General features: G+C 36.5%; 1 protein-coding gene and 1 pseudogene across 1 annotated transcript; both read left to right on the top strand.

Moving 5' to 3' along the window:
- The first annotated feature begins 1,959 nt into the window (after positions 1-1,959).
- On the top strand, positions 1,960-2,927 carry LOC149180431 (LRR receptor kinase SERK2 pseudogene; annotated as a pseudogene).
- Positions 2,928-3,811: 884 nt separating this feature from the next.
- Positions 3,812-5,254, top strand: LOC149180430 (uncharacterized). Its single transcript, XM_089413877.1, has one exon. The coding sequence runs from the start codon at positions 3,812-3,814 to the stop codon at positions 5,252-5,254; it is 1,443 nt and encodes a 480-aa protein (XP_089270003.1).
- Positions 5,255-12,453: the final 7,199 nt, after the last annotated feature.

Genomic DNA, 12,453 nt, shown 5'->3' with positions numbered 1-12,453 from the left:
ATTTCATAGAATGTGAGGCTTGATACATGAATAGAAGGAAATAGTTATATTTTATATTCACTGGTTGTCTGTTTGTAGAAATGCATGACAGATAGGAAGACAACAATATAACTCTAAATATCTTGGCCCCAGTGCTTGAAATCAAAATATACATCAGCTTAACCTTACAGCTCACGGTCAAATTTCATAACCACTCTGTGTCCTATTTTAGTCTACGTATTATAGTCATCCATCCCAGTAGATTGGGTTCAAGTGCCCTTCATTCTTGTCTTCAGTTAATAAGCAACAAAAACAGTGCAAGCCCTTAAGCAAGTCCCACGGTAAACAATTCTCTTATTTCCGACAAAACCTTGATTCCAGCTTGGATCAAAAAAGGAGAGAAGATTCAGTGGACAAAGGGTCCTCCTTGTATTCTTGAATGATTAAGGTTTCTTCCTATAGTGTAAGTGGTGATTCATAGAGATAATCTGCTTTTGAGTTGAACTCTTTGAAGATTTTAAATTTGTTTTTCAGTTGAACTCTCTGTTGATGTGAGTGAAAGAGATAACATCAAAGAAATCTTTTATTTCCAATACTCTGTTCATGATGGGCCCAAGATTCAAATTTTTGCTTTGGCAATTGGCTTAGCTGAGGACATCACTCATTTTGAATCTCCCAAAACTTGTAGTCTTTTTAATTCTTTGTCTTCAATGGGTTTTCATCAAGATCCATATTGCATAACATTTTACTTTGTTGTTGGTTCCCAAGTCTGCATTTTACGTCAAATAAAATTCTGAGTAATGTGTATACTTTCAAGTGAAATTTTTTTATGTTTCCATACATTCAATTCTTTATATCTGTTTTTTTAAATCCTCAACTTTTCGAAACCTCCCTCTACCCTAACCTAGAGAACTTGTCATACCTGATATATATCTATATATATATATATAGTTGGGGCACATCTGCAATTGTCCTTATGTCCATTATGTCCATTATGCATAGTGTGTTTGTGACTAAAAGTTTAACATGTGATTTCCCTGGATGGTTTTATTTTCTACTGTGTTCGAAGGAAGCTCAGGGGCAACATTGTACATCCAAATTTGGCATTTAGCATGCCTTGTGTGCAAATGGGTAATGACTGGATATAGTTTTACATCCAGCTCCATTCCAAGGATTCTTCCTCTCCATCACTATATAGCAATCATTTTGGCGTTGAGGCCTGTGTTATGTGCAAGTAAAATGACTCATGAGATGGGGCGTGGTGGCCACTACTGTAATTGCTTTAACCGACAATTAGGTCAATCCCAATTCATTAAGTTTTGCAGCCAGAGCTTGTGTTCATCTTGATTGGTTTGTCGTACAACTTCTTTTGCCTTTAGAGGCGATTACTTAAAATCAGGATTACTGCTTCATGTTTCCTACATATATCATTCAATCGAATCCCGTTTTTCTAGTTTTACACCTGTTGTATTTTAAGGAAGCTCATTTATACTATAATTCAACCATCTTTGAACTGTAGCCCTGTGTTGTATGAATGCATGAAATACCTCCATATTATTTCCTATTTTTGTCACTGGTTTATCCTTTACAAGTGATTAATTACTGGACTGAACCCAAATTTCCCTGCTCCAAATCTAGCATTCCTCAAGGATGCCTATGAGAATTACAACTACCCTTTGCCTTTGGGCCTCTGTTTTTTTTTATCCGGTATAAATATTCAATGGAAATTATTGTGTTGTAACCGTTGATCAAAACTAAATAATTGAATTCTACACCTATTTTATTTTAGACCATGTGGACAAATTACTAGGGTTACCCAGGTGTAGGTATTTAACAGTAGAACGCGAAAGCAATAGAGGCTTTTAGAGGTGATGTGCGTACAAGAAAAATGATAAATAAAAACTAAATATTTTAAAATAGCGAGCAAAGTATATAAAGGAGTGTTGGAAGACAATACAAAGGTTGCAATAAACAGTTGACTGACTATCATAGCCCTGGTGGGGAGCAAGCATTTCTATGGGAGGTTGAGATGATCAGTGTGGCAGTCCACCGCAACCTTCTGCGCTTGATAGGATTTTGTGTTGCACCATCAAAGTGGCTTCTAGTCTATCCATATATGCAAAACCTTAGTGTTGCATACAGGCTAAGGGAGCTCAAACCTACAGAAAAGCCATTAGACTGGCCTACTCGGAAAAATGTAGCCTTAGGTGCAGCCCATGGTTTGGAGTACCTTTGTGAGCACTGCAATCCTAAAATCATTCATTGGGATGTGAAAGCTGCTAATGTCTTGCTAGATGAAGACTTTGAAGCTGTCGTTGGTGATTTTGGGCTAGCAAAATTGGTTGATGATAGGAAAACTCATGTTACAACTCAAGTCTGTGGAACCATGGGTCACATTGCTCCTAAATACTTATCAACTGGAAGATCCTCAGAGAGGACAGATGTGTTTGGTTATGGTATTACTCTTTTGGAGCTTGTCACTGGACAACGTGCTAAAGATTTTTCACGTCTCGAGGAAGAGGATGACGTTCTATTATTGGATCGTGTTAAGAAGTTACAAAGAGAGAAAAGATTAGATGCTATTGTAGATGCAAACCTAAAGCAGAACAATGATGTTAAAGAATTTGAAGCAATAATTCAGGTAGCATTGTTGTGCACACAGACCTCACCAGAAGATCGGCCCAAAATGACAGAAGTTGTGCGCATGTTGGAAGGAGAGGGTTTGGATGAACATTGGGAAGAGTGGCAACAGGTTGAAGTCATTCATCAACAAGAATATGAACTGATGCCTCGAAGGTTTGAGTGGGTTGAGGATTCTGTATATAACCAGGATGCAATCGAACTCTCTGGTGGAAGATGATCAACATGGGCTTTGGTGTCTCATATTATTGTAACTTGGAACATTTTACAGTTTTCTTCAAATATATCATTATTGGAACTGTAAAAGCAGTTTTTAAGGTTGTCAGATTTTATTTACCTATTCTTTCACTTTTGTAAGCAAGGTGTGACTACTTGTTCAACGATACTCAAATTCATTTTAAATCCCTGCTTCATCAGTAGGAAATCTCCAATCATGATGTTGTCCATTTGCAATCGTGTACATTAGATATTCACCTAGGTATCCTTGAACATCTGAATACTAGGAAAACCCTGACTTTCATTAACCAGGAGAGATATGGATTATGATGAGGAAATTATATCCAACAATATTATAGTGTTTGTATTTATCATGGAATACTAATCTCCAAAGTTGGTTATTTGAATTGGAATAATTCCTTGATGTAATGTGAAAAGATAAAATTAAATGTTTTTCCTTTCTAAGGGATCTCATTGTTTTGGGTGAGTGTCACTTCCAACGACCAGTTTACCCTGGTTGAGTTCAAATTTATTGGCTTATTTTTCAAGAATGAAATGAAAATCATCCCACTCACTGGCCGTTCAGCTAAGTACTAATGGAAGCAAAACATTGTTATGCAGCATAGGAAGTATGAACAGAATGATGAGAATAAATCCAAACAACCCATGCCCTTATACAATATTATAAAGGCACCTACCACACTGGAGAGGGGTGCCCTTGTCACATGGCAGCCTATAGCCGTTTTCCCTTGTACAACATTTTTGAGAATTATGGAATGGACAGCAACTTGGGAGAATTTTTGCATGGGTGAAATGGGATACCATCGCCAGACCTAAGCGATGGGGTGGATGGGGCATCAAACGCCTTGAACTATTCACAAAAGCCCTTGCTGCCAAACTGGGCTGGCTACTTCTCACATCAGACAGCCTCTGGTCTCGGGTGGCACAAGCCAAGTACATCAGACCCCTCCATCTCATGGACTGGTTCCGACAACATCACCGCCCTGGCCCCAACATCTCAAACATATGGAAGGTCGTTTTACTCTCTCTGCCACTTCTCAGGGATGGTATCACTTGGCGCATTAAGAGTGGCCTGAACGTGAGAATTGGGATGGACCCCTGGGTCGGATGCGGTAACCAACACAGACTCTCTGATGACCTTATCAGACACCTACACGACAGGGGGATTACTCACATTAACCATATTGGGGACAATGCTAATACTGGTTTCCTATATCAGGCCTGGCACACACCGGAGGCCTTGGGCATTCCGATACAGTGGCAACCTGAATGGATCGCATTCACAGAGGCCCTCACTCAGGCCAACATCAGATTAACGGAAGGACCCGATGAACTCATATGGGCTATCGCTAAACACGGTCACTATACTCCTAAAGAAGGATACCTGAAGCTCATGGAACCGTATAAGCCCCCGGACATTCACCCTTGTGAGAACCTGATTTGGAAGCTTCAGGCTGCGCCCCGATGCCGCTTACTTATGTGGAATATCATTCATGACAAATTACCCACGGGATCAAATCTCCTGAAGAGATCTTTCCACGGCCCCTTCAGATGCCATTTATGCTGCTGTGAAGAAGAGAGCACTGATCATCTCTTCATCCGCTGCTCAGTCACTCAAACGTTCTGGCACAGCATATCTGCTCATATTCCTGAACACAAGGATTGGATTGGCACCACCTGCAAGGAAGCCTGGAGCACATGGACCAGAGACCATGCGAGCAAACTCACAAATTTACCCCTCCTCGTTTGCTGGGCCATTTGGATCGCGCGTAATCGCATCATCTTCGAAAATTGCCTCCCAAACTGGCCATCCATCCTGAGCCACACCATCGCTGATTACAACTTACTTCCTTCGACTGAGAAGCACAGACCAGCCCGCATTATTGCTCCCCCCATCATCGATCGATCAAAGCCTTGGGCCTTCTTCGATGGCTCTGCCCAGGAAAACGACTGTGGTGGGGGTGCTATCCTATACCTGAACGACTCCCACTGCTTCAAGATTCAAATCAAATACCATATGGGCACAAATAACTTCTCTGAACTCAGCACAGCCAAGCATATTATATATTTTGTGATACAAAAACAATGCAGACACCTACAACTATTTGGCGACTCACAGATTGTTTGCAATTGGACAAATTCTACAGCTCATTGCTATACTTATTCTTTGAGAAATATCCTTGATGAAGCCAAAATACTGATCTCATCCTTTGTTTCTTTTGACTGTCGTCACATCTACAGGGAGCAGAACGAAGAAGCGGACAAACTGTCCAAAGAAGCAGCGAACAGCAATCTAGAGCAATGGCAGATACAGGAACAGATTGATGGATCCATCCATCAATACTACCACCGGCCCTATATAGATCAGCACATGAATGGGCCACCAACCCATTCATAACATTTGACATGTTTTTGGTTATCTTTTTTTTGTAATATGGTTACATATGCTACTGTTTATCATGACTGTTACAGTGCTCCCTGCGTGGAGTAAGTTATTTTGGTTTTTAAACTCCTGTATATATATCATAGTGACTCCCTGCGTGGAGATCTAGAACACACAGGTAAAATTTTGATGAACTCTGGCTGGCCAAAGGCCACATATGGATATGCAACATGCATCTGCAAAATGTAATTTCTCCCTTTTAATAGAAATTACAATTTTTTCCTAATGGGAAAAAAACATTTTTGAGAATTATGCAAAGAGACAAAGTTGACTGTAGAAGATATGACAAGAATATGATGCTTTGGGAAAGCTTTTAAGAAAAGCCCCTGAATAGGAGGCTCACACAAGAAAGAGCATCTGAGGGCATCAGGATGATGCAGTTTTTGTTGGTATTTGGACACAAATTATTGATTGATGTAAAATTCTTAGCTCCTTTTTTTTTTGAGGCCTTAGTCACATGAACATAAATAAAGAGAGGATTGAAATAGGGCAGTTTCCAAAATATAATGAAAACTAACTGTTTTTTTTTTTTGTGGGATTTGAATGCCTATGCTGGTTCTCCTAATCAAAATGCCTAACCAATTGACTAGTCTGTTTTTTTAATAATAAATATGCAATCTTCATTTAGTTTTCATGTGGTACATGTTACAAGGGTGTCATTTATAGTTTGAAGAAAACAACATTGATTCTTAGACCTTAGTTTGATCAAATCAAATTTTAACCTTACGAAATTAAGTGTCATCTCTTGTCAGTGGCATTTATGTACTGCGGTATCTTAGTGATATTTTATAAGTTATGCGTTGTGGCCATGCATCATATTATGGTGAAGATTTTATAAATTCATCTTCTCTTCTCCACAAACATTAATATGCATAAAATGCATAGATTTGTTGGATGGTGAATATTGTGGAATCATAATGATCTTATTCCAAAAATCCATTTATGTTCAGTTTATGCTAAATGTCTTCTTGGTTCTTGCATTAAAATAACCATGCAACGTCATAGTTGTTTGGAAACATGGCTTATTATTATATAAAGATAAACACAAAAATTTCAAAATCAACTCTACTTTAAAAACGTCTTTAATATAGGCAATTATTCCATTTGTTTAATTATTTCTCATTTGACAGCTCATATTGTGAGCTGCATTATATATCATGAAATTGTTTTAGTACTAGTAAACAATGATTAAAAAAAAAAAAATTGAACCTTTGATATGTAAAGGACATTTATCTCAAATTACAAAAAAAAAGTATGAAAATCATGCTGGAAACAATTTCTGAAGTTTTGAATCTTTTATTTTCAAGATTAACTAATTGGTTTGGAAGATGAAAAACCAACAAATTGGAAGAGTGGGACTTTATATTCACTAAGGTATTAAAGAAATTATAGCATGAAACTTATACTAGCACCTTCTAGTGGAATTGATAGTGCACGAATCCATTGCTTACCATTATTTTGGTTTTGGTACCACCTATAGCATATCCGGGTTCAAATGCTATTTTCCATGACGGAAAGTTAAATCTGTTTCAACTATAATTGTTATTAAGGGATTCCACAAGGATGTCACATGAGCATTTATGATGCCCATTTTAACATAGATAGCCACCTATGTTAAGGTTCTATTTTGCAGTTCCATGTTATTTATGAACATTATATACATTTGGTTGGACACGTGAAAAATCAATTGATGGATTTGGTATTGATGATGGAAATGTTGGATGTATGACCAAATGTATGACTTACAATTTATCTAGTGCATGACTTGTCAAAGTTATTGTTGCATCCTATATGCTTATATAGATATGATTTATCTAATTAATGACTTAGTGAAATTATGATTTATCTAATGTAAGATTTATTTCTAGTATGAACAACAAAAATTGACACGTGGACAGTGGGCCTAATAAACATGAGGTTTAAAATCATGTATCTATATCTATTTTGTGGTTATATATATGCATGGATGAGAACTAAACTATAGATTGGAAAGAACTGTATGATAACCAAGATCTACTATTCCATTGGGGAAGGTCGAGACAACCAATGAGGAAAGGTACGATGTACATTGTTCTATTACATTTGGTATCTAATTGATATGCACTCTTATGACACGAGTAAAATGCAAATGACAGGTGGCAAGACGACCTGACTGGAATATTCGATGACAAGTCCAACCAACTCTGTAGTGTGGTCTGTGTTAAGGTGTTTACCCTAGTTGTGAAGGAGGGGTGGAGGCATTTTCCCACCGTGTATCCTCCGAAACCTGGAATCGTGGGAGGACAGTGGTGGACACGCTACCCTAGACATGTGATGACGATTGCGAGTTGCCTACTAGGGAAGTTAGGTCGATGTATTTGACGCTTCCACCATGTTAGTTTTATCAGTGGTTAGTATGGCCGTTTCCACTGATAAAGCAGCAGAGGACGGATAGGATGGGAATGGAAGTAGGTCAGGATGGATAGGAGGATATAGATCACTTGGAGACTCTTGATGGGAAGTAATGTCATTGTCTAAATTATCAAATTTTAATGTTATAACTCTCTTTGATTTGTTATGCTTTAAAACTCCTTGTATCTTTTCATTCTAACTTCGGGACGAAGTTCTCTGAAGGAGGGGTGTATGTAATGCCCCACTTAAATCTTATCCTGCAAATTTTGTTAATGTTTACATTATCTGAAAATATTGATCAATATTGGTCTAATATAAAATTCATGATTTCTATTATTCAAATTTCCAACATACCTTCTCAAATTGAATCTTAGGTAGGATATGGTCCTCTCCAACTCATATATATATATATATATATATATATATATATATATATATATATATTCATCTCACATTCCCCAATGTACCCTCACACTTACTTGGGAGAATACATAGTCCTCTCCATTTAATTATCAAAATATATATATATTCATCTCACACTCCCAAATGTACTTTCAGATTTACTTGGGAGAAGACATGGTCCTCTCCCATTAATTTCCCAATTTTATATTCATGTCACATTTCCAAACGTACTCCCAACTTTACTTGGGATAAGAGAAGTCAACTGTAAGGATGGATGAGAAGTTAATGACATTAATGAGGGGTGGATGAGAAGGAGAAGAGAGGGAGGGTATAAAAAGGGAAGGGGGAAGGGAGAAAAAGGAGGTTGGGTCTTGCTTATGATTGTGGGGTTGGTTGTGATTTGAGGACTTGTTGTGTTTTTGGAGACCTTAGGAACCTGTGGAGGTTTCTTGGGTTGTTGAGAGGAGGGAAATATTGTTATCTTGGTCTGGATCATTCATCTTAGACACACACACTACATCTTGTTGGACTTGGGCTCGGAGGGCTAGGGAACCTGTGGAGGTTTCCTAGGCTAGGGATTATTTCCTAGTTGGCTGGGAGGTAAATCCAGTTGGGTCCATCAAGAGGAGCGTTCAGCAGGAGCAGCAGGACAAAGGCATCTCCATCAGCCACCGGTACAGGTATTCCTCCATAGATTACTCTTGTAAATTTTATTAGAATGAAATATTCACCTTAAGTTATGTTGATTAGAATGTAAATGGTAAAATTTTATTTGTTTAAAAGTCTTGTAAGTAAGTAAACTATCGCCTCTTATTTCATTTAATTTCAAAAGAAATTAGATCTGTTAGCAGACCCTAGGATAGGTCTCTTACAATGAACATGACTTGCAAATCAACTATAAACACGATCAAAACCCAATTCCAAAGTCTGTAGTCAAAATTGAAGATCTCTATGATTTGAAAGACAGATTTAAGAAAATTACCAACTCCAAGACTCAAAGTTCTACTTTGATATTTGAAGCGGTAAACCTAGGTACAACTGAAAAACTCAAAATGTCAACCTAGGTATTGATTTATCATCTAAAGAAAGGATATCATTCATTAATTTGTTGAAAAAATATAAAGGTGTCTTTGCCTGGGATTATTCAAATCTCAAGACCTATGATACCTCTGTGATTCAGCATACTATACCAATGACCTCTAACAAGAAACTAGTTCAACAGAAGCTCAGAAAGATTCATCCAAACCTTGAAAGTCAAATCAAATCTGAGTTGAACAAACTTCTGAAAGCAAAGATAATATTTCCTGTTAGACATTCAAAATGGGTATCAAATATGGTTCTTGTCAGGAAAAAGAATGGAGACATTAGGATTTGTATTGATTTTAGGAACTTAAACAGAGCTTGTCAAAAGGATAACTTTCCTTTGCCTACCATGGAGAAAATATTGCAATCAGTTGCAGGTTCTGAGCTAATGTCTTTTCTAGATGGATTTTCAGGATACAATCAGATTCTTGTACATCCAGATGACAGATTGAAGACAACATTCAGGACCAAGTGGGGGACATACGCTTATCAGAAGATGCCTTTTGGACTCATCAATGCAGGTGCTACATTTCAACGCACCATGGATATTGCTTTTAAAGGTATAATTAATAAATCAGTTGTTATTTACCTAGATGACATTACAGTCTACTCTAGGAATAGAAACAATCATTTGAATGACCTAAAGCATATCTTTGAAGATGCAAGAAATATGGAATTCCTTTGAATCCCAAGAAGTCATACTTTGCTTCAGCAAAAGGAAAGCTTCTCGGATTCATAGTATCCAAGAAAGGAATTTATATTGATCCTGATAGAATCCAAGAAATTGAAAAGATTCCTCTCCCACATAACAAAAATACCATGCAATCATTCCTAGGTCAGATCAATTTTGTAAAAAGATTTGTCCCTGATTTCTCACAGATTGTTTTACCCCTTCAATCAATGATAAGAAAGAATGCAGTCTTGAAATGGGGTAAAGATGAAAGAGATTCATTTGAGTTAATTAAAAAATCCATCATCAATGCTCCTTCTTTAACAACTCCAGACTTTCTCAAACCTTTTGTGTTGTACACTTTTTCATCCAATACATCATATGCAGTAGTTTTAACACATCTGAACAATCAAAACATAGGGGCACCTATCTCCTTTTTCAGTTCTAATTTACAAGGTGTCGAGTTAAACTACTCAGTTGTTGAGAAACAAGATTTTTTTGTCTTTAAAACCTTGAAACATTTCAGACCTTTTCTCCTCAAAACCCATACAAAAATAATAGTACCTTACCCTTCAGTAAGGCAATTGTTGATTCAAAGAGAAGTGGGAGAAAAAAGAGCCAATTGGGTCACTGCACTTCAAGAGAACAATGTAGAAATCCGGCCAGGTAAAATTGTTAGGGGTCAAGGTTTTTTCAGGATGCTAACTGGAACTTCCCACTTATCAATAGAAGAAGACCAAGGTAATGAAGTGCAAATATCAGAGGTAAGCCTCAACGATGCACAATCACAATATGTTGATTTGAAGTTTTATTTAAAGAATGGATATGCTCCTATGCATCTCAATTACAAAACAAAATGTGCTTTAAGGTTGAAATCAAATCAGTATGAATTGATTGATGATGTATTATTTAGAAAAAAATTATGATTCAGTATTATTAAGATGCCTAGAAAAACTTGAAGCTTAAAATTTTATGCAGGAGTTACATGATGGACCAGCTAGAGGTCATTTCAGAGGAAACACCACAGCTCACAAAATCCTACATGCAGGTTATTATTGGCCAACACTATTTAATGATGCACATGACTATGCAAGCAAATGCAGAACTTGTCAAACTGTAGCTAGAAGAGAAAAGAAACTAGCATTCCCTTTGCAGCCAGTGAATATCCAACAACCATTTGAACAATGGGGATTAGATATAGTTAGTGAGATTGTTCCTAACTCTTCCAAGCAGCACAAGTACATCCTTACAGCTACTGATTATTTCACGAAATGGGTATAGGCTATCCCACTAAAGGTAGCTAATACAAAAAGTATTACAGACTTTATTGATCAGTACATAATCACCAGGTTTGACCTACCCACAGCTTTAATGCTTGATAATGCATCTTATTTTTCTGGAAATAATATGGTAGTATTTTCTTTGAAAAGAGGCTTCAAATTGAAGTATTTAGCCAACTATTATCCACAAGGTAATGGATTAGCTGAATCAACAAACAAAAACCTTATCAGAATCATCAAGAGGACTATAGACCAAAATAATAGGAATTGGCACAAAGAATTGACATTTTCTCTTTAGGTAGATAGAATAACATAAAAGGCCTCAATCGGTTCTTCTCCTTTTGCTTTAGTTTATGGAAAAGAAGCAGTTCTCCCCACAAACATAGCAATCCCATCTCTCGCCCTAGTGCAATTTATCAATAAAAAACCTTCCTCTTCTCTTCAAGCAAGAGAATTTCAGATCCTTAAGCTTGAAGAAGAAAGAGAAAAGGTTAAAGCTACCCATTCCCATCATCAACAGTTAGTCAAGGCCTCTTGTGATGCAACCTCTGCCAGTCATAAAACTTTTGAAGTAGGTGATCTAGTTTTGAAATGGGACAAAGCACATGAGGAAAAAGGTAAGCATACCAAGTTCCAAAGACTATGGCTTCGACCTTTCCAAATCATTGAGAAAATTGGTCAATCAACATTTCATTTACAAGACTTTTCAGATAAGATGAATTCCTTTCCCGTTAATGGAAAAATTCTGGAAAAAAAAAAACAAAACAAAACAAACAAACAAACAAACAACAAAACAAAAAGAAAAAGAAACAAAACAAAAACAAAAACAAAATAAAATAAAAATAAATAAATAAATAATATATATAGATATATATAATAAATAAATACTTTTCATAGAAGATTAAGATTCTTAGGAAAATAAAGGTTAAGTAGTATTTACTTTTTGGCTTCTCAAAATAAACTCTGATAATATTTTGTTTTTTTTGCTTCTATAAGTAAGAAAAGTTAAAGAAATAATTAGAGCATTTGAGTACCAAAATGAACCTTATTTCTTTGGAAAAACTTGACCTCGCTAAAAACACTTATTCTATGAACAAGCTCTTATCTTTATAAGATATAGATGTTTTGTTATCAATCAAGAAAAGAATCTTTAACCTAGTAAGGACCTTCTACAAACTAGTATCACAAAAACTCTATTATTATCATCCAAAACTCTTTAAAAGGGCCAATGATTCACCCCATCTGATAAAATTTTATTTTTTCACAGTGTAATTCTAAAATATACAAAACTTAAAAGATAATAAGTCTCATTACGAGCTTGTTTACCA

The sequence above is a fragment of the Pinus tabuliformis genome, chromosome 3_2, assembly GCF_031772625.1.
Source record: "Pinus tabuliformis cultivar Carrire ecotype Pingquan chromosome 3_2, CPIR1, whole genome shotgun sequence".
Classification (NCBI taxonomy): Eukaryota; Viridiplantae; Streptophyta; class Pinopsida; order Pinales; family Pinaceae; genus Pinus; species Pinus tabuliformis.
The sequence above is the reverse complement of the archived record's forward strand: the minus strand, read 5'-3'. Positions and strand labels throughout refer to the sequence as shown.

What these genes read in the sequence shown, in the direction of transcription:
- LOC149180430 (XM_089413877.1), top strand. Translation starts at nt 3,812, where the DNA reads ATGGACTGGTTCCGACAACATCACCGCCCTGGCCCCAACATCTCAAAC.